The sequence below is a fragment of the Monodon monoceros genome, unplaced genomic scaffold (genome assembly GCF_005190385.1).
Source record: "Monodon monoceros isolate NGI ecotype Baffin Bay Population unplaced genomic scaffold, NGI_Narwhal_1 Super_Scaffold_18, whole genome shotgun sequence".
Lineage (NCBI taxonomy): Eukaryota > Metazoa > Chordata > Mammalia > Artiodactyla > Monodontidae > Monodon > Monodon monoceros.
The window spans coordinates 145,325,500-145,348,016 of NW_021703774.1; the positions used below are offsets into that span (position 1 = coordinate 145,325,500).

The 22,517-nt window shown below is 41.1% G+C and overlaps 2 protein-coding genes across 20 annotated transcripts in view; both read right to left on the reverse strand.

Moving 5' to 3' along the window:
• Positions 1-22,517, reverse strand: part of ST3GAL3 (ST3 beta-galactoside alpha-2,3-sialyltransferase 3) — a 227,795-nt gene that overhangs the window by 88,416 nt on the left and 116,862 nt on the right. For 16 of the 19 annotated variants that reach the window (XR_003794405.1, XR_003794404.1, XR_003794403.1 and 13 more), the window contains one exon: positions 9,260-9,302. The exons of 1 other annotated variant lie outside the window; for it this stretch is intronic. Coding sequence is in view for 11 of the 18 variants with exons in the window: in XM_029228260.1 (XP_029084093.1) it covers positions 9,260-9,302 (43 nt within the window). In the remaining 7 variants the exon portion in view is untranslated. Of the gene's footprint in view, positions 1-9,259; positions 9,303-22,517 lie in introns of those variants that run through there. 2 more of the 19 variants (XM_029228256.1, XM_029228261.1) reach the window with 2 other exon arrangements.
• On the reverse strand, positions 16,078-16,631 carry LOC114898559 (40S ribosomal protein S27-like). The gene has a single exon (XM_029228266.1). The coding sequence runs from the start codon at positions 16,497-16,499 to the stop codon at positions 16,257-16,259; it is 243 nt and encodes an 80-aa protein (XP_029084099.1). The 5' UTR covers positions 16,500-16,631; the 3' UTR covers positions 16,078-16,256.

Sequence of the window (22,517 nt, forward strand, 5' to 3'; positions counted from 1 at the left end):
TAGACAAAGTTTTGTTGGAATATAGCTACAGCCATACTCATTTGTCTATGTGTTCTCTATGGCTGCTTTCATGTTACAGCAGCAGAGATGAGTAGTTGTGACAGAGACAACAAAGCCCCCCAAACTCAGAAATATTGACCAGTTGACTCTTTACAAAAAGAGCTGGCCAACCTTGTTATAGGTCATTTCTTCTGACTTAACTTCCAGTTCACTGAATCTGTCCTCAGCTGTATCTAATCTGTTACTAAATCCTTCTACTGAATTTTTAATTTTGGTCACTGTATTTTTCAATTCTATAAGTTTTGTTTTTCCAATCTAATGTTTTCCTTTTTATAGTTCCCTATTACATGTGTATAGTTCAATATTATCTTTATTTCCTTAAATAAAGTATATCTAATTGCTTTATTTTTTTGAATATTTGAACTTTATTTAATTAATTTTTTTATACAGCAGGTTCTTATTAAATATCCATTTTATACATATTAGCGTATATATGTCAATCCCAATCTCACAATTCATCACAGCAACACCACCCACCCACACCACTTTCCCCCTTGGTGTCCATATGTTTGTTCTCCACATCTGTGTCTCAATTTCTGCCCTGCAAACTGGTTCAGCTGTACCATTCTCCTAGGTTCCACATATATGCGTTAATATATGATATTGTTTTTCTCTTTCTGACTTAATTCACTCTGTATGACAGTCTGTAGATCCATCCATGTCTCTACAAATGACCCAGTTTCGTTCCTTTTTATGGCTGAGTAATATTCCACTGTATGTATGTACCACATCTTCTTTATCCATTTGTCTGTCAATGGGCATTTAGGTTGCTTCCACGAACTGGCTATTGTAAATAGTGCTGCAATGAACATTTTGGTACATGTGTCTTTTTGAATTATGGTTCTCTCTGGGTATATGCCCAGTAGTGGGATTGCTGGGTTGTATGGTAGTTCTATTTTTAGGTTTTAAGGACCCTCCATACTGTTCTCCATGGTGGCTGTATCAATTTACAATCCCACCAACAGTGCAAGAGGGTTCCCTCTTCTCCACACCCTCCCCGGCATTTGTTGTTTGTATATTTTCTGATGATGCCCATTCTAACTGGTGTGAGGTGATGCATCACTGTAGTTCCAATTTGCATTTCTCTAATAATTAGTGATGTTCAGAAGCTTTTCATGTGCTCTTGGCCATCTTTATGTCTTCTTTGGAGCAATGTCTATTTAGGTCTTCCACCTATTTTTTGATTAGGTTGTTTGTCTTTTTAATATTGAGCTGCATGAGCTGTTAATATATTTTGGAGATTAATTCTTTGTCCGTTGATTCATTAGCAAATAACTTCTCCCATTCTGAGGGCTGTCTTTTCGTCTTGTTTGTAGTTTCCTTTGCTTTGCAAAAGCTTTGAAGTTTCATTAGGTCCCATTTGTTTATTTTTGTTTTTATTTCCATTACTCTAGGAGGTGGATCAAAAAAGATCTTGCTGTGATTTATGTCAAAGAGTGTTCTTGCTATGTTTTCCTCTAAGAGTTTTATAGTGTCCGGTCTTACATTTAGGTCTCTAATCCATTTTGAGTTTATTTTTGTGTATGGTGTTAGGGAGTGTTCTAATTTCATTTGTTTACATGTAGCTGTCCAGTTTTCCCAGCACCACTTATTGAAGAGACTGTCTTTTCTCCATTGTATATCCTTGCCTCCATTGTCATAGATTAGTTGACCATAGGTGTGTGGGTTTATCTCTGGGCTTTCTATCCTGTTCCAGTGATCTATATTTCTGTTTTTGTGCCAGTACCATATTGTCTTGATTACTTAGCTTTGTAGTATAGTCTGAAGTCAGGGAGTCTGATTCCTCCAGCTCCGCTTTTTTCCCTCAAGACTGCTCTGGCTATTCGGGGTCTTTTGGGTCTCCATACAAATTTTAAGACTTTTTGTTCTAGTTCTGTAAAAAATGCCATTGGTAATTTGATAGGGATTGCATTGAATCTGTAGATTGCTTTGGGTAGTAGTCATTTTCACAATATTGATTCTTGCAATCCAAGTACATGGTATATCTCTCCAACTGTTGCTATCATCTTTAATTTCTTTCATCAGTGTCTTATAGTTTTCTGCATACAGCTCTTTTGTCTCCCTAGGTAGGTTTATTCTTAGGTATTTTATTCTTTTTGTTGCAGTGGTAAATGGGAGTGTTTCCTTAATTGCTCTTTCAGATTTTTCATCATTAGTGTATAGTAATGCAAGAGATTTCTGTGCATTAATTTTGCATCTGGAAACTTTACCAAATTCATTGATTAGCTCTAGTAGTTTTCTGGTGGCACCTTTAGGATTCTCTACGTATAGTATCATGTCACCTGCAAACAGTGACAGTTTTACTTCTTCTTTTCCTATTTGGATTCTCTTTATTTCTTTTTCTTCTCTGATTGCCGTGGCTAGGACTTCCAAAACTATGTTGAATAATAGCAGCGAGAGTGGACATCCTTGTCTTGTTCCTCATCTTAGAGGAAATGCTTTCAGTTTTTCACCACTGAGAATGATGTTTGCTGTGGGTTTGTCTGTTGTATATGGCCTTTATTATGTTGAGGTAGGTTCCCTCTATGCCCACTTTCCAGAGAGTTTTTATAATAAATGGGTGTTGAATTTTGTCAAAAGCTTCTTCTGCATCTATTGAGATGATCATATGGTTTTTATTCTTCAATTTATTAATATGGTGTATCACATTGATTGATTTGCGTATATTGAATAATCCTTGCAGCCCTAGGATAAATACCACTTGATCATGGTGTATGATCCTTGCAATGTGTTGTTGGATTCTGTTTGCTAGTATTTTGTTGAGGATTTTTGCGTCTATGTTCATCAGTGATATTGGTCTGTAATTTTCTTTTTTTGTAGTATCTTTTTCTGGTTTTGGTATCAGGGTGATGGTGGCCTCATAGAATGAGTTTGGAAGTGTTCCTTCCATGCAATTTTTTGGAAGAGTTTGAGAAGGATGGGTGTTAGCTCTTCTATAAATGTTTGATCGAATTCACCTGTGAAGCCATCTGGTCCTGGACTTTTGTTTGTTGGAAGATTTTTAATCACAGTTTCAATTTCATTACTTGTGATAGGTCTATTCATATTTTCTATTTCTCCTGGTTCAGTCTTGGAAGGTTATACCTTTCCAAGAATTTGTCCATTTCTTCCAGGTTATCCATTTTATTGGCATAGAGTTGCTTGTAGTAGTCTCTTACGATGCTTTGTATTTCAGCGATGTCTGTTGTAACTTCTCCTTTTTCATTTCAAATTTTATTGATTTGAGTCCTCTCCCTCTTTTTCTTGATGAGTCTGGCTAATGGTTTATCAATTTTGTTTCTCTTCTCAAAGAACCAGCTTTTACTTTTATTGATCTTTGCTATTGTTTTCCTTGATTCTATTTCATTCATTTCTGATCTGATCTTTATGATTTCTTTCCTTTTAACTTTGGGTTCTGTTGGTTCTTCTTTCTCTAGCTGTTTTAGGTGTAAGGTTAGATTGTTTATTAGAGATTTTTCTTGTTTCTTGAGGTAGGATTGTATTGCTATAAACTTCCCTCTTAGAACTGCTTTTGCTGCATCCCATAGGTTTTGGATCGTCATGTTTTTATTGTCATTCGTCTCTAGGTATTTTTTGATTTCCTCTTTGATTTCTTCAGTGATCTCTTGGTTATTTAGTAACATACTGTTTAGCCTCCATGTGTTTTTGTTTTTTACGTTTTTTCCCCGTAACTGATTTCTAATCTCATAGCGTTGTGGTCAGAAAAGATGCTTGATATGATTTCAATTTTCTTAAATTTATTGAGGCTTGATTTGTGACCCAAGACGTGATCTATCCTGGAGATTGTTCTGTGCGCACTTGAGAAGAAAGTGTAATCTGCTGTTTTTGGATGGAACGTCCTATAAATATCAATTAAGTCTACCTGGTCTATCGTGTCATTTAAAGCTTGCGTTTCCTTATTAATTTTCTGTCTGGATGATCTGTCCATTTGTGTAAGTGAGGTGTTAAAGTCCCCCACTACTACTGTGTTACTGTCGATTTCCTCTTTTATAGCTGTCAGCAGTAGCCTTATGTATTGAGGTGCTCCTATGTTGGGTGCATATATATGTATGATTGTTATATCTTCTTCTTGGATTGATCCCTTGATCATTATGTAGTGTCCTTCCTTGTCTCTTGTAACATTCTTTATTTTAAAGTCTATTTTATCTGATATGGGTATTGCTACTCCAGCTTTCTTTTGATTTCCATTTGCATGGAATATCTTTTTCCATCCCCTCACTTTCAGTCTCTATGTGTCCCTAGGTCTGAAGTGAGTGTCTTGTAGACAGCATATCGATGGGTTTTGTTTTTGTATCCATTCAGCGAGCCTGTGTCTTTTGGTTGGAGCATTTAATCCTTTCATGATTAAGGTAATTATAGATATGTATGTTCCTATTACCATTTTCTTAATTGTTTTGGGTTTGTTTTTGTGGGTCCTTTTCTTCTCTTGTGTTTCCCACTTAGAGAAGTTCCTTTAGCATTTGTTGTAGAGCTGGCTTGGTGGTGCTGAAATCTCTTAGCTTTTGCTTGTCTGCAAAGCTTTTGATTTCTCCGTCGAATCTGAATGAGATCCTTGCCGGCTAGAGTAATCTTGGTTGTAGGTTCTTCCCTTTCATCACTTTAAATATGTCATGCCACTCCCTTCCGGCTTGTAGAGTTTCTGATGAGAAATCAGCTGTTAACATTATGGGAGTTCCTTTGTATGTTATTTGTCGTTTTTCCCTTGCTGCTTTCAATAACTTTTCTTTGCCTTTAATTTTTGCCAATTTGATTACTATGCGGCTCGGCATGTTTCTCCTTGGGTTTATCCTCTGTGGGACTCTCTGCACTTCTTGGACTTGGGTGGCTATTTCCTTTCCCATGTTAGGGAAGTTTTTGACTATAATCTCTTCAAATATTTTCTCGGGTTCTTTCTCTCTCTCTTGTCCTTCTGGGACCCCTATAATGTGAATGTTGTTGCATTTAATGTTGTCTCAGAGGTCTCTTAGGCTGTCTTCATTTCTTTTCATTCTTTTTTCTTTATTCTGTTCCACAGCAGTGAATTCCACCATTTTGTCTTCCAGGTCACTTATCGGTTCTTCTGCCTCAGTTATTCTGCTATTGGTTCCTTCTAGTGTAGTTTTCATTTCAGTTAATGTATTGTTCATCTTTGTTTGTTCTTTAATTCTTCTAGGTCTTTGTTAAACATTTCTTGCGTATTCTCGATCTTTGCCTCCATTCTTTTTCTGAGGTCCTGGATCTTCTTCACTATCATTATTCTGTATTCCTTTTCTGGAAGGTTGCCTATATCCACTTCATTTAGTTGTTTTTCTCAGGTTTTATCTTGTTCCTTCATCTGGTACATAGCCCTCTGCCTTTTCATCTTGTCTATCTTTCTGTGAATGTGGTTTTTGTTCCACAGCCTGCAGGAATGTAATTCTTCTTGTTTCTGCTGTCTGCCCTCTGGTGGATGCGCCTGTCTAAGAGGCTTGTGCAAGTTTCCTGATGGAGGGGACTGGTCGTGGGTAGAGCTGGCTGTTGCTCTGCTGGGCTGAGCTCAGTAAAACTTTAATCTGCTTGTCTGCTGATGGGTGAAGCTGGGTTCCCTCCCTGTTGGTTGTTTGGCCTGAGGCGACACAACACTGGAGCCTACCTGGGCTCTTTGGTGGGGCTAATGGTGGACTCTCGGAGGGCTCACACCAGAGAGTACTTCCCTGAACTTCTGCTGCCAATGTCCTTGTCCCCACTGTGAGCCAAGCCAGCCCACGCCTCTGCAGCAGACCCTTCAACACCAGCAGGTTGGTTTGGTTCAGTCTCCTATGGGGTCACTGCTCCTTTCCCTGCGTCCCAATGTGCACACTCCTTTGTGTGTGCCCTCCAAGAGTGGAGTCTCCATATCCCCCAGTGCTGTTGAAATCCTGCAATCAAATCCCACTAGCCTTCAAAGGCTAATTCTCTAGGAATTCGTCCTCCCATTGCCGGACCCCAGGTTCAGATGCCTGACATGGAGCTCAGAACCTTCATTCCAGTGGGTGGACTTTTGTGGTATAAGTGTTCTCCAGTTTGTGAGTCACCCACCCAGCAGTTATGGGATTTGACTTTATTGTGATTGCACCCCTCCTCCCGTCTCATTGTGGCTTCTCCTTTGTCTTTGGATGTGGGGTATCTTTTTTGATGAGTTCCAGTGTCTCCCTGCCGATGATTGTTCAGCAGTTAGTTGTGATTCCGGTGCTCTCGCAGCAGGGAGTGAGAGCACGTCCTTCTACTCTGCCATCGTGAACCAATCTATCTAATTGCTTTATAAACTGTGTCTGGTAATTCCAAATTCAGAAGTCTTTGTGGGTACCCCTCTGTTGTCTGTTTTTCATGGTTCTCTCTAATGGAGTCTTGTTTCCTTATGTGCTTAGTAGTTTTTCCTGTGAGCTATTCATTTCCTTGAAAAGTTATCTGTGAGGAATTCATGTCTTCCTCCAGAGAGGGACTGCAATTGCTTCTGCCAGGAGCTTGGAGGCACTGCCAGTCTGGAAGACGTTGGACGGAGTTCATAGCTTGAAGTCCGTGGATCACCTGAGTGATGAAAGCCCTGGCTGTGAGTATCAAGCGTTTCTTTTTTTATTGACTTACTGCCCTGATCTGCTTAGAGCTCTGGGAATGTTTCCTGCAGTCCTGATTTAGAGGTACAGGTTTAGTTCTAGTTTATCCTTAAGTTGAGTCCTTTGGGGTTCCAGTTCAATGCAGAAAGGATCAAAAGATGGAAAATGTGGAAGTTAGTAGACCTGGAGGCTAGAATGAGAAAGTCTTACACTGAATCAGAGTTTCAGAGGAGGAGTAGAGAGAGAATGGGGCAGAGGCAAAATTTAAAGAGATAATGGCTAAAAATTTTCCAGAACATATGAATTCATACACTATAGACGCTAAATTAATCCAATCAAGATAAACAAAGAGAAATTCCTACATTTGTATATTTACTCATAGAATGCTTTCTTTTATTCTTCATAAAAACCTTAGGAAATGGGTATTACTATCTACGTTTTTCATAAAGGAAAATTGTGATTCGGAGAGCCAAAATGAATTATCTAAGGTCATATAATTCTAAGCAGAAGGGGCAGAATTCAAATCCAGTTCTGTTCCAAGTTCAGGTCCTTTCCTATACATCAGAAATAGAACACAACACAACAGAGAAAGACTTCATAAGGGGAGATCTGAATATTGCTAAGGAATTACCTCCAAAACCCAGGATCCTTAACTTGGAAACTTCTCCCTGGAAGCAGGTAAAAACCTTTCCCATGTATCTGTGCTTTGTTCTGAAGATAGCATTGGATTAGAAAAGTTTTTACAGTAAGAGGCAGGAAAGTTCTAGCTTATACCTTAAATTGTGAGTTAAATATAATGAAGCCAAGCCAGTTTCCCAGGCTAAAGACCAAGTTGACTCAAATGTTTTATGGAACTGGTCTGGTACACAAAAGAAAGCTATACAACAGCTTACTATGTACCACCCCACTGTCAGGTCAGCAGGGCAGGAGTGTCCTCTTAATTCCCTTCCTTACACTGCTGAAGACAGTTTAAATAGTATAGTTAACGTGTCCTGGATAACATGTCTTTTGTTCATCAATGTGATTCAACTTGGTAAATTACTACATCTCTTCCGTTCTGAAGGCATTTCACTTGCTTATAGCTTATGCTTGATTTGTTTTTTGCCCAGAGCACTAAATTAAGAATTTTCTAAGGAAGAAGGCTGTGGATTTCCGGCATAATCAAGCCCCAGTCCCTAGATGTTAACATGTGACTGACATGTCTATACTAGCTTGGTATATAGAAGAGACTGTTCTTCCCTCATGGCTGCCTCCATGATGTATAAAAGCTGGGAGAATTACAACACCTGAACTCATAGTATGAGGCACCAGAGCCAAGAAGCCAGTTGCCAGGAAAAGGGGCTAGATGCCAGACAATTCAGTGGGAAAGCCAAATAACCCTGGGTTTGATGCCTCGTATGTAGGTGCAGCCGTCACTATCAGAAGCAGCTGTGGTCAAGGCCTCATGCAAGAGAGGAAAGAAAGAGACACAATTCTGATCTTTCACGTCTGTCTGGTACAGGACAGGGGCAGATGTGTACAAAGATGACTAACCACAGAAAGGAGCCACAGGCAGTTCTGCAACCATTTCCTGCACATCCACCACGTGAGGGGTCCTGTGCAGGGCACGAATGCAGACTGGATAGAGCCCAATCTCCAGGGAGCCCAGTCTAATGAGGGAAGCACATAGGCATCCACCTGTCATCCGTGCAGCCATGCAGCCATCCACGCAGCCATGAATTCAGTGTTTACTGAGCACCTAACAAACATATGGCAGCGCTGCCTAGGTGCTAGGGAGACCAAGAGGGCCAGGACAGGGAAGGACTCTGAAAGAATTAGATACCTATCTGAAAGCCTCCATAAATTCACCATTTCATTTCAATCCTTACAATGACCCTGTGAGGTAGGTATACTGATGTCCTCATGTTACAGGTGAAAGTGAGGTTCAGAGTGGTTAAGTGGTCCGCCCCAAATCACAAAGAAAGTAAATGGCAATCTGGGATTTGAACCAAGCATGGTCTGGTTCTGAGCCTGTGCTCTTAATAAATTAATAACTATTACACAGTTAATCATAGTATAATGAGATAATGGGTGTCAGAGGTAGAAAATTCACAGGAAGCAGAGGAAGAGATAATTAATTCTGTATAGGAAGGAGGTGGACTTTAAGTTTTCCTAGTGGACATGCAAGGAAAGGGGATTTCAGACACAGATAAAAAACATATAGAAGAGTAGAAGGGAAAGGGAGGATCGACCTGTGGGAGAGAGACAGGAGTTAAAGCATGCAGGAAGCCTGAGCACAGAAGGCTATGCCTGCCTGGCTGCAGAGCATCTTTGAAAGGCTTTGCAATGCCTCCTGCTGTGACTCCATCATCCTCCACTCTGCAGCAGAAGCCTTTCCTCCTTGTCCTTCAAACTCCTGGCGGGAGCTCCTTCTGTAACAAGCTTCCTGTGCCAGCCAAATCTAAGGCCTTATGTTTGCACCCACAATCTCATCCTCTCCAGGCCCCTGCAGACTGTAATGTGCTCTAAGCTTCAGCTGACAGACTGAGGACAGAGGCCCCAGGGATCCGCCAACAACCACAGGTGTGATGAGAGCTGGCCTTCGAGGGTGGCCCCCAACTCTCAGACCTCTCTACAACAGGGTCAAGGAACTGTCTCATTCTACTCACAGTTTAGAGTCCAACTTCAGGAGGAAGCCCAACCGATCATATTCTGAAAAAGAAAAACAAAGCAGAAAATGTCACTGGTGTCAAGCCACTGCTGACACTAGCAGATTACACTCCCCAACCCAGACCCAGACCACAAGGGCGGGCAACTGCTTCCAGATCCAAACACATAAGCCGCAAGTAAATTTAAGTCACCAAACTCTTGCTGAACACCCGTCTTGTGAAGGACCAGGTTCAACGCCAGGTATTTCCCAGGCCTTATAGGCCAACCACTCCTATGCTGACATATAACTGTCCTCTTGTTCAAATGTGGTACTTGAAACTGAAATTTAGCCACTAAATGGGACCCTTGGAGAAGTAAGAGGGTCAGAAGCAACCTCTGCTGCCTCTAAGCTATTAGCTCTAAGATTTATGTTGAATCAGTCATGTTAACTATGGGGTAAAAATATGGTAGCAAGGGGTGCTCAAATCCATGGCAATGATCCTCTTCATGACAATCACAAAGAAGCGATAGACCTGATATCATAAAGGACAGGAAATTTAAAATGAAATCTAAAAACAAATTGGTAATATGTTTGCAACAAATGATAAATCATTGATATGGTACTTAATTTCTCTATATCTTGCCTCATTCTAAAACAAAGTTGAAGCAGTTTTACAAAATCTTCTGAAGTACAAGATTTTTTTTTTTTTTTTGCGGTATGCGGGCCTCTCACTGTTGTGGCCTCTCCCATTGCGGAGCACAGGCTCCGGACGCGCAGGCTCAGCAGCCATGGCTCACGGGCCTAGCCGCTCCGCGGCATGTGGGATCCGCGGCATGTGGGATCCGGCAGGCGGACTCTCAACCACTGCGCCACCAGGGAAGCCCTGAAGTACAAGATTTTAAAAAAGAAGAAATCTTTTCAAAAATCTTGTAGGCAAAGGGGAAATCAGCATAGGAAAAATAATAAAAAGCAGCCAGGATAAGAATACCAAAAGTGGTTGTCCTAAGGTTTTATGTGCTTGGTGGAAGAGGATTATAGATATATCCCCAAGGTTTCTCACAGCTAAAACTAAAGGCAAAGCACTGTTTTAATGGTTTACAGTGTCCATAATATAAACCAGGAGAATCCCAGCTCTTCCTTTTTTTTTTTTTGATTTGCAATTTTATTTTATTTTATTTTTTTTATACAGCAGGTTCTTATTAGTTATCTATTTTATACATATTAGTGTATACACGTCAATCCCAATCTCCCAATTCATCCCACGCCCCTCCCCAACCCCCAGCTCTTCCTGATACTAAGAATTTAGGGAAGTTTCCTCTGTGTCCTCAAAAATATTTGTATAAAGAAATGACAGGAAGTGTCATAAGATTGTTTCATATAGCTTTATTCAATGATTGCAAAGTGTGTGTGTGTGTGTGTGTGTGTGTGTAAAGTAGCTGTGCCAAAATAAGGTGGTCTAGGAATGCAGTTAGTTGGCCTCGCTTAATCTGAGGGTAAAACCCAATACCAAGACCAAACAACTGTTTGGAAAAGGCCATGCAGCACAGCTTTCAAAGAACTCAGTCTTTAATAAACAATGAATGGCGAAAAGAGGGAAATTACACACACTGACAAGAACCTCACAGGAGCCACTCTGCAAGGCCAGTTAAGGCCAGACTGTGCACTTGCATAAGCAGCAGAGCTGCCGGGAGAGAATAATTCCTCTTCTTAAAACTGAAGACATAACAATTCCAACACACAACTCAACACAAGGCTTGCCTCCTAAGAGAATAGACTTGGGCAAGTGAAAGCCTTTCCTCAAAATAATTCTGGTTTTGCTCTAATTCAGATAAATGGATGAGAGACTTTGCTTAACAGAAACTTATAAAAATCAATAAGGTTTCAATTTAAAAAATAAACTGAAAACAAAATTTGCCAAAAGAGTTAGTTTCAAAGTTGAATACTCTTTTAACAATCCTATCTTATGATTCCATGAAAAAGAAAACCTCATTAACTTGCCAACACCTGTTGCTTTTTCTCCAAGTGGCCATAACCTTGGGGAAACTATCCTGTTACTCCTTCTCAGATCTGAGCTAAGACCCCCTTGGATATACAATGAATCCACATTTTGGCTGATTCCCTGCAGAGAGGCCAGAGAATATTTTCCCCTTGCTGCAAACTGAAACATCAGGGGCCAAGTAAGAACATAACATAAGCCAGGGAAGTGGGAGAATGTAATGCCCTCCTGCAGCAAATCACACAACTTATTTTAGTTGCACTAAAAACAAATCCTGTTGAAATGTCTTTTTCTCACCACATATTTTTGTATAGTAACCATGATTATATTTATGGGTTATTTTCCAATGGCATCTTAAGTTGTCTTTTACACACACACGTACACAAACACACTAACTGCACATTAAACACATAAGAATACTTTGTATCTCTAAATAAATTATGTCTCTCCCTTCCATGGCTCTTTTGGACTATCTTTTTTTTTCTCTTTTGTTAAGAAACAGGAGTACCAGGAATATTTCACTTTAGTCCTTAATTTAAGAAAAGGTAACTGCATGAGCCCAATGATGATAAATGGCAACTGACATTGGCTTCAGGTCACAGAGCCAAGAGGGAATGGAGTCCCTCCTGTCAAAGGGGGCAGCCCCCACCACCTCCAGCTAACTATGCCAGGCGGCAATGCAGGCCCAGCGTCGCCACATTTTCTGTTTTTATTTTTGCGGTACGCGGGCCACCCACTGCTGTGGCCTCTCCCGTTGCGAAGCACAGGCTCCGGACGCGCAGGCCCAGCGGCCATGGCTCACGGGCCCAGCCGCTCCGCGGCATGTGGGATCCTCCCGGAGCGGGGCACGAACCCGCGTCCTCTGCGTCGGCAGGCGGACTCTCAACCACTGCGCCACCAGGGAAGCCCCCACATCTTCTGTTTTTTTTAAAGCCAGGAATCTAGATCTTAAATTTCAGAGGTTAAAATTCCTTTATTTGTAAATACTGGCAATAGATTCAAGAAAAAATGAAAGATTATGAGGATCACCCAAAGTATGTCCATGGACGGGATTCAGGCAGCAGGCTAACAGTTTGTAAACTCTGTCCTACACTGGCAGAGGGCTGGAGGCGTTTTTCTTTTGTGGCTGCATACTTAATAAATATTTGTTAACTGTTCTTATCAGGATTATTTGGTTACAGTGGTCATAAATCCAACAGGATGCTAAGATGCTAAGACAGTTTCAGCCAAGCCTCTAGGATGATAAGTTTCAGACACTGAAGTGAGGTGCTAGACTAGGATGCAGATTTTCCAAGGAAAAATCTGAAAACTTGTTACATCATTCTAAAAGCTCTCCCAACATCAAATATAAAAGTAACTGGTTGTGAGACATTAAGGGAGAGAGGACTTGAAGAATTTCTTTGGAGACAGCAGTGTTATGAACTCCACCTTCCTGCAGGGGAAAAATGGGTAGTACTTGGCTCTTACTCAAGCCTGGTGAGAAAAGCTTAACATGACCCTTAAAGAATGGGGAATACAGTGGACTGCCAGGTGTCTGAATTCTACCTGAGAAACATAAAGGACACAAGATGCACTGGCTGCAAAGGATAGAGCTGCATGGCAACTGGCCTGCACGCCCAGAATTTGTTGCAGAAAATGATGCATGAATAAGCTAGTTTGGGTTGTTTTAGGTCCTTTCCTAAAGATGTGTCCAGCAGGCTGAAGGGTCCTCAGCAGATAGAATCAAGAGCAGACACTGGGAGTCCCAGGAGCTACAGAAGGAGTGAGTGACAAGGCTTTGGTGAGTGCATTGCCCACATCAGGAGACCTACAGAGGAGAGGTCCCCAGATGGAGGGGTCTCCCAAATGTCTACAAGAGAACCCCACAAGGGTCAGCTTTACACACTTGCCAGTTCAGGGAGTGCTGACACTATCTTGTGTCTTCTCTGCTCATTCCCTCTCCTTTCCCCACCAACTCCAGAGAGGTCCAAAACCGCAGCCAGCAACTGGGGGACGAGTGGAAGGAGGAGGACAAGCAGGGCACATCCCCTCCCTGGGTCGGCACCGCTGGTTCTAAGCCCTGTGCAGGGAGGGGAAGTCACTGCAGCTCTGAACGAACAGAAAGCTATGACCATTGCCATAAGGCAGGACACTAATTTTGGAACTGGTGATTCAATGTGACCATGGGATTTCTGTTACCTCAGAGGTACCAAAAAGTTGTCTGGACCTCCCACACTGAAAATGTCTTATGGGGACAGAGAGACACCAATGAAAGTGGCTGTGATTATCCCCTGATGTCTCCTGCATGTTCAACATACTGGTTGCACTAACTTCGGCAAATACGGTGATTCAGCGGTTCACATAACCAAAGCATGGGAAGGGCCAGGGTGCAGAGGGCTTCAGAGATGACTGAAAGTGACTGGAATGCCAGCAGGCCTCCCTCAGTTAGCTTTACTCTCCCCGACTAGCTTTCTTCCTAAGTCAGGACACATAGCCAGTAGCAATTCTCAGGCCACATCTTCAGTTCTGCCACTGAAAAGGGCATGAGACCTGGCATCTCTGCTCCTAATGGCAAAACTCCCAGGGAAGGGCTACAAGTGGTCTAGCTTGCATCAGCTCCTCACCCACTGTCTGAATCACAGTGATCAAGAAGATGGGGTTTGTGAAAAGTTATGATTCTGACATGACACACCTGGTTAGAAGGAGCATTTACCAGAAGGAGGAATGTGTCGTCCTGAACAAATAAAAGCTCCTGGGAACAGCAAGTCCTTGGAAAACTTAAAGCTAGCCCAATCTCCCAAGTATAATAGGTATACGCACTGTTAAAATGGGCCATAGACTTTTTTTCTCCTGTCCTCTTCCATTCTGCTGTGGGTTTTTTCTTCCTCGGCCAATCTCCTCTTTAAATCTTTCTCGTAATGCCCTCTGGACCCCATATGCCAATCACCTGGCTTACTTCCCTCTACCTCCTAGCAGACCTGAAGCCTGAAGCCTGACTCTGCCCTGCAAGACCTGGCTTTTCCTGTGGCTCTCAATAGGAGGCTGCTTTTTCTCTCAAATGCCAAGCACCTGTGGGTAGTGAGAAGTGAGTGATTATGATGTGCTGTGGTATAGTTTTCACCATTTTTCTTGTGTTTGGGGTTCACTGAGATTCTGTGATCTGTGGGTTTATAATTTTAATCAAACTTGAAAATGTCTTGGCTGTTACTTCCTCAAAACTTTTTCTGCCCTCCCCTCTTTTCTGGGGGCTCCAGTTACACATGTATCAGGCTGCTTGACATCCCACCACTCACGGACACTCTGTTCATTTGTTTCTAGTAATTTTTAGAGGTTTCTATTGATATATCTTATAGTTCACTACTTTTTCTTCTGCAGTGTCTAATCTGTCATTTATACATTGAGTATATTTTTCTTCTCAAACACTATTTTTCATATCTAAGATTCTTTTTTATATCTTACATGCCTTCCCTTAATATTCTCATGCTTTCTTCTACCTTCTTGAAGATATGGAATATGTTTTAACATCTTTGCCTACTAATTCTATCATTTGTGTTATCTCTACGCCTGTTTCTATCAACTGATTTTTCTCCTCATGTGGGCTGTATTTTCAAGCTTTTCTGAACTACCTGGTCATTCTTTTTTTTTTTTTTTTTTTAATTGAAGTATAGTTGATGTACAATATTATATACAATATAATACAATATAGTGATTCACAATTTTTAAAGGTTATACTTCATTTATAGCTATTATAAAATATTGGCTAAATTCCCTGTGCTGTACAATAATATCATTGTACCTTACTTTATACCTAATAGTTAGCACCTCTTAATCCCCTACCCCTATATTGCCCTGCCTCCCTTCCCTCTTCCCTCTGGAAACTGCTAGTTTGTTCTCTATATCTGTGAGTCTGTTTCTTTTTTGTTATATTCACTAGTTTGCTCTGTTTTTTAGATTCCACATATAAGTGATATAATATAGTATTTGTCTTCTTCTGTCTGACTTATTTCACTTTGCATAATACCCTCCAAGTGCAACCATGTGGTTGCAAATGGCAAAATTTCATTCTTTTTTTGTCTTAATTTATTGAAGTATAGTTGATTTACAATATTGTGTGAGTTTCAGGTGTATAGCACCTGAAGTTATACATATATATTCTTTTTCAGATTATTTTTTCCTTTATATATTATTACAAAATATTGAGTATAGTTCCCTGTAGGTCCTTGTTGGTTAGCTATTTTACATACAGTAGTGTGTATATGTTCATCCCAAACTCCTAATTTATCCCTCCCCCTCTTTCCCCTTTGGTAACTATAAGTTTGCTTTCTATGTCTGTGGGTCTATTTCTGTTTTGTAATACGTACATTTGTATCTTTTTTTTTTAGATTCCACATTTTGGCATTATCATATGATATTTGTCTTTGTCTGGCTTACTTCACTTAGTATGATAATCTTTAGGTCCATCCATATTGCTGCAAATGGCATTATTTCATTCTTTTTATGGCTACGTAATATTCCATTGTATATATGTAGCACATCTTTTTTTATCCATTCATCTGTCAATGGACATTTAGGTTGCTTCCATGTCTTGGCTACTGCAATGAACCTTGGGGTGCATGTATCTTTTCCAATTATAATTTTGTCCAGATATATGTCCAGGAGATCACTGGATCATATGGTAACTCTATTTTTAGTTTTTTAAGGAACCTCCATACTGTTTTCCATAGTGGCTGTATCAATTTACATTCCCAGCAATAGTGTAGGGGGCTTCCCTCTTCTCCACACCTTCTCCAGTATTTATTATTTGTAGAGTTTTTGATGATAGCCATTCTTACCAATGTGAGGTGATACCTCATTGTGGTTTTGATTTGCATTTCCCTAATAATTAGTGAGGTTGAACCTCTTTTCACATGCCTGTTGACCATCTGCACTTCCTCTTTAGAAAAATGTCTATTTAGGTCTTCTGCGCATTTTTTTAATCCAAAATGTGTTTACTGGGATGGTTTCCTATTCATCTTGATTCCAGGTGCTTTTAGTGCTGCTTTCATCTGAAGGAGCATCCTTCTGCAAGCCTTGCTTTTCCTCCTGTAGGCTGGCAGAGGACGGTAGAGCAGCCAACACACAAAACTACTGTTTGTGCATGGTTAAAGATGGTGGTGATTTGATAGCATCCTGGGCATTTCACATCCATGAAATAGGAATTGGGGCTCTGCACCAGGTGCTTCTTCTTGTGTTTCCTCTTCTCCTCTTCTGGAGAGGGATGAAGGAGATCCTTTGCGAGAGGCATATTCTCGTAGGGAGGTCGTCACCGTGGGAAAGGCTTCTGTGCATTTTTAAATTGGGTGGTTTGTTTATGTTGTTTTATGAGCTGTTTATATATTCTGGATATTAATTCCTTATTGGTCATATCATTTGCAAATATTTTCTCCCATTCAGTAGGTTGTCTTTTCATTTTGTTGATGGTTTCCTTTGCTGTGCAAAAGCTTTTAAGTTTTATTAGGTCCCATTTGTTTATTCTTGTTTTTATTTCCTTTGCTTTAGGAGAGGAAAGCAAATATTGAAAAAATATTGCTACAATTTATGTCAAAGAGTGTTCTGCCTACGTTTTCCTCTAGGAGTTTCATAGTATCCGGCCTTACATTTAAGTCTTTAATTCATTTTGAGTTTATTTTTGTATATGGTGTTAGAGAATGTTCTAATTTCACTCTTTTACATGTAGCTGTCCAGCTTTCCCAGCACCACTTACTTGAAGAGACTGTCTTTTCTCCATTGTATGTCCTTGCCTCCTTTGTTTTAGATTAATTGACCACAAGTGCATGGGTTTATTTTTGGGCTATTCTGTTCCATTGATCTATGTGTCTGTTTTTGTGCCAGGACCATACTGTTTTGATTACTGTAGCTTTCTAGCATAGCCTGAAATCAGAGAGTGTGATTTCTCCAACTCTGTTCTTCTTTCTCAAGATTGTTTTGGCTATTCAGGGTCTTTTGTGTTTCCATACAAATTTTAAAATTATTTGTTGTAGTTCTGTGAAAAATGCCATTGGTATTTTGATAGGGATTGCACTGAATCTGTAGGTTGCCTTGGGTAGTATGGTCATTTTCATAATATTAATTCTTCCAGTTAATTCTTCCAACATGGTATATCTTTCCATCTGTTTGTGTTGTCTTCAGTTTTTTTTCATCAGTGTCTTACAGTTTACCAAGCATTATTCCTAGGTATTTTATTCTTTCTGATGTGATAGTAAATGGAATTGTTTCCTTTATTTCTCTCTCTGATAGTTCATTGTTAGTGTATAGAAATGCAGCCTGGAGAGGGGGGGAAGATGGCAGAAGAGTAAGACGTGGAGATCACCTTCCTCCCCACAGATACACCAGAAATACATCTACACGAGGAACAACTCCTACAGAACACCTACTGAACGCTGGCAGAAGACCTCACACGCCCCAAAAGGCAAGAAACTCCCCACGTACCTGGGTAGGGCAAAAGAAAAAAGAATAAACAGAGACAAAAGAATAGGGACGGGACCTGCACCAGTGGGAGGGAGCTGTGAAGGAGGAAAGGTTTCCACACACTAGGAAGCCCCTTCGTGGGCGGAGACTGCGGGTGGCGGAGGGGGAACGCTTCGGAGCCGCGGAGGAGAGCACAGCAACAGGGGTGTGGAGGGCAAAGCGGAGAAATTCCCGCACATTGGATCGGTGCCGACCCGCACTCACCAGCCCGAAAGGCTTGTCTGCTCACCTGCCAGGGCGGGCTGGGCTGGGAGCTGAGGCTCGGGCTTTGGTCGGAGCGCAGCGAGAGGGCTGGGGTTGGCGGCGTGAGCACTGCCTGCAGGGTGTTAGTGCACCACGGCTAGCCGGGAGGGAGTCCGGGGAAAAGTCTGGACCTGCCGAAGAAGCAAGAGACTTTTTCTTCCCTCTTTGTTTCCTGGTGCGTGAGGAGAGGGGATTAAGAACGCCGCTTAAAGGAGCTCCAGAGACGGGCACGAGCCGTGGCTAACAGCGCGGACCCCAGAGACGGTCATGAGACGCTAAGGCTGCTGCTGCCACCACCAAGAAGCCTGTGTGCGAGTACAGGTCATTATCCACACCTCCCCTCCCGAGAGCCTGTGCAGCCCGCCGCCGCCAGGGTCTCATGATCCAGCGACAACTTCCCCGGGAGAACGCATGGCGCGCCTCAGGCTGGTGCAACATCCCACTGGCCTCTGCCGCTGCAGGCTCACCCGGCATCTGCACCCCTCCCTCCCCCAGGCCTGAGTGAGCCAGAGCCCCTGAGTCAACTGCTCCTTTAACCCCGTCCTGTCTGAGCAAAGAACAGACGCCCTTCTGCGACCTACACGCAGAGGCGGGGCCAAATCCAAAGCTGAGCCCCGGGACCTATGAGAACAAAGAAGAGAAAGGGAAATCTCTCCCAGCAGTCTCAGGAGCAGCGGATTAAATCTCCACAATCAACTTGATGTACCTGCATCTGTGGAATACATGAATAGACAACGAATCATCCCAAATTGAGGAGGTGGACTTTGAGAGCAAGATTTATTATTTTTTCCCCTTTTCCTCTTTTTGTGAGTGTGTATTCTTCTGTGTGAGATTTTGTCTGTATAGCTTTGCTTTCACCATTTGTCCTAGGGTTCTATCCATCCGTTGTTTTGTTTGTTTTTCACTTAAAAAAAATTTTTTTCCTAATAATTATTTTAATAACGTTATTTTATTTTATCTTATTTTATTTTATCTTCTTTCTTTCTTTCTACTTTTTCTCCCTTTTATTCTGAACCGTGTGGATGAAAGGCTCTTGGTGCTGCAGTCAGGAGTCAGTGCTGTGTCTCTGAGGTGGGAGAGCCAACTTCAGGACACTGGTCCACAAGAGACCTCCCAGCTCCACATAATATCAAATGGCGAAAATCTCCCAGAGATCTCCATCTCAACGCCAGCTCCCAGATCCACTCAACGACCAGCAAGCTACAGTGCTGGACATCCTATCCCAAACAACTAGCAAGACAGGAACACAACCCCACCCATTAGCAGAGAGGCTGCCTAAAAGCATAATAAGTCCACAGACACCCCAAAACACACCACCAGACGTGGACCTGCCCACCAGAAAGACAAGATCCAGCCTCATCCACCAGAACACAGGCACTAGTCCCCTCCACCAGGAAGCCTACACAACCCACTGAACCAGCTTTAGCCACTGAGGACAGACACCAAAAACAACGGGAACTATGAACCTGCAGCCTGCAAAAAGGAGGCCCAAAACACAGTAAGATAAGCAAAATGAGAAGACAGAAAAACACACAGCAGATGAAGGAGCAAGATAAAAACCCACCAGACCTAACAAATGAAGAGGAAATAGGCAGTCTACCCGAAAAAGAATTCAGAATACTGATAGTAAAGACGACCCAAAATCTTGGAAAGAGAATAGAGAAAATGCAAGAAACATTTAACAAGGACCTAGAAAAACTAAAGAAGAAACAAGCAACGATGAACAACACAATAAATGAAATTAAAAATACTCTAGATGGGATCAATAGCAGAATAACTGAGGCAGAAGAACGGATAAGTGACCTGGAAGATAAAATAGTGGAAATAACTACTGCAGAGCAGAATAAAGAAAAAAGAATGAAAAGAACTGAGGACAGTCTCAGAGACCTCTGGGACAACATTAAACGCACCAACATTCGAATTATAGGGGTCCCAGAAGAAGAAGAGAAAAAGAAAGGGACTGAGAAAATATTTGAAGAGATTATAGTTGAAAACTTCCCTAATATGGGAAAGGAAATAGTTAATCAAGTCCAGGAAGCACAGAGAGTCCCATACAGGATAAATCCAAGGAGAAACAAGCCAAGACACATATTAATCAAACTGTCAAAAATTAAATACAAAGAAAACATATTAAAAGCAGCAAGGGAAGAACAACAAATAACACACAAGGGAATCCCCATAAGGTTAACAGCTGATCTTTCAGCAGAAACTCTTCAAGCCAGAAGGGACTGGCAGGACATATTTAAAGTGATGAAGGAGAAAAACCTATAACCAAGATTACTCTACCCAGCAAGGATCTCATTCAGATTTGATGGAGAAATTAAAACCTTTACAGACAAGCAAAAGCTGAGAGAGTTCAGCACCACCAAACCAGCTTTACAACCAATGCTAAAGGGACTTCTCTAGGCAAGAAACACAAGAGAAGGAAAAGATCTACAATACCAAACCCAAAACAATTAAGAAAATGGGAATAGGAACATACATATCGATAATTACCTTAACTATAAATGGATTAAATGCTCCCACCAAAAGACACAGACTGGCTGAATGGATACAAAAACAAGACCCATATATATGCTGTCTACAAGAGACCCACTTCAGACCTAGGGACACATACAGACTGAAAGTGAGGGGATGGAAAAAGATATTCCATGCAAATGGAAACCAAAAGAAAGCTGGAGTAGTAATTCTCATATCAGACAAAATAGACTTTAAACTAAAGACAATTAGAAGAGACAAAGAAGGACACTACATAATGATCAAGGGATCGATCCAAGAAGAAGATATAACAATTGTAAACATTTATGCACCCAACATAGGAACACCTCAATACATAAGGCAAATACTAAAAGCCATAAAAGGGGAAATTGACAGTAACACAGTCATAGTAGGGGACTTTAACACCCCACTTTCACCAATGGACAGATTATCCAAAATGAAAATAAATAAGGAAACACAAGCTTTAAATGATACATTAAACAAGATGGACTTAATTGATATTTATCGGACATTCCATCCAAAAACAACAGAATACACATTTTTCTCAAGTGCTCATGGAACATTCTCCAGGATAGATCATATCTTGGGTCACAAATCAAGCCTTGGTAAATTTAAGAAAACTGAAATTGTATCAAGTACCTTTTCTGACCACAACGCTATGAGACTAGATATCAATTACAGGAAAAGATCTGTAAAAAATACAAACACATGGAGGCTAAACAATACACTACTTAATAACGAAGTGATCACTGAAGAAATCAAAGAGGAAATAAAAAAATACATAGAAACAAATGGCAATGGAGACACGATGACCCGAAACCTATGGGATGCAGCAAAAGCAGTTCTAAGAGGGAAGTTTATAGCAATACAATCCTACCTTAAGAAACAGGAAACATGTCGAATAAACAACCTAACCTTGCACCTAAAGCAATTAGAGAAAGAAGAACAAAAACCCCCCAAAGTTAGCAGAAGGAAAGAAATCATAAAGATCAGATCAGAAATAAATGAAAAAGAAATGAAGCAAACGATAGCAAAGATCAATAAAACTAAAAGCTGGTTCTTTGAGAAGATAAACAAAATTGATAAACCATTAGCCAGACTCATCAAGAAAAAAAGGGAGAAGATTCAAATCAATAGAATTAGAAATGAAAAAGGAGAAGTAACAACTGACACTGCAGAAATACAAAAGATCATGAGAGATTACTACAAGCAACTCTATGCCAATAAAATGGACAAATTCTTAGAAATGCACAACCTGTCAAGACTGAATCAGGAAGAAACAGAAAATATGAACAGACCAATCACAAGCACTGAAATTGAAACTGTGATTAAAAATCTTCCAACAGGGCTTCCCTAGTGGTGCATGGTTCAGAGTCCGCCTGCCGATGCAGGGGACGCGGGTTCGTGTCCACATGACACGGAGCGGCTGGGCCCATGAGCCATGGCCACTGAGCCTGCGCATCCGGAGCCTGTGCTCCGCAACGGGAGAGGCCACAACAGTGACAGGCCCGCGTACCGCAAAAAAAAAAAAAAAAAATCTTCCAACAAACAAAAGCCCAGGACCAGATGGCTTCACAGGCGAATTCTATCAAACATTTAGAGAAGAGCTAACACCTATCCTTCTCGAACTCTTGCAAAATATAGCAGAGGGAGGAACACTCCCAAACTCATTCTACGAGGTCACCATCACCCTGATACCAAAACCAGACAAGGATGTCACAAAGAAAGAAAACTACAGGCCAATATCACTGATGAACACAGATGCAAAAATCCTCAACAAAATACTAGCAAACAGAATCCAACAGCACATTAAAGGGATCATACACCATGATCAAGTGGGGTTTATTCCAGGGATGCAAGGATTCTTCAATATATGCAAATCAATCAACATGATATACCATATTAACAAACTGAAGGAGAAAAACCATATGATCATCTCAATACATGCAGAGAAAGCTTTCAACAAAATTCAAAACCCATTTATGATAAAAACCCTGCAGAAAGTAGGCATAGAGGGAACTTTCCTCAACATAATAAAGGCCATATATGACAA

Excerpts from the sequence above, each read along its gene's own strand:
- LOC114898559 (XM_029228266.1), bottom strand. The coding sequence starts at position 16,499 with ATGCCTCTCGCAAAGGATCTCCTTCATCCCTCTCCAGAAGAGGAGAAG.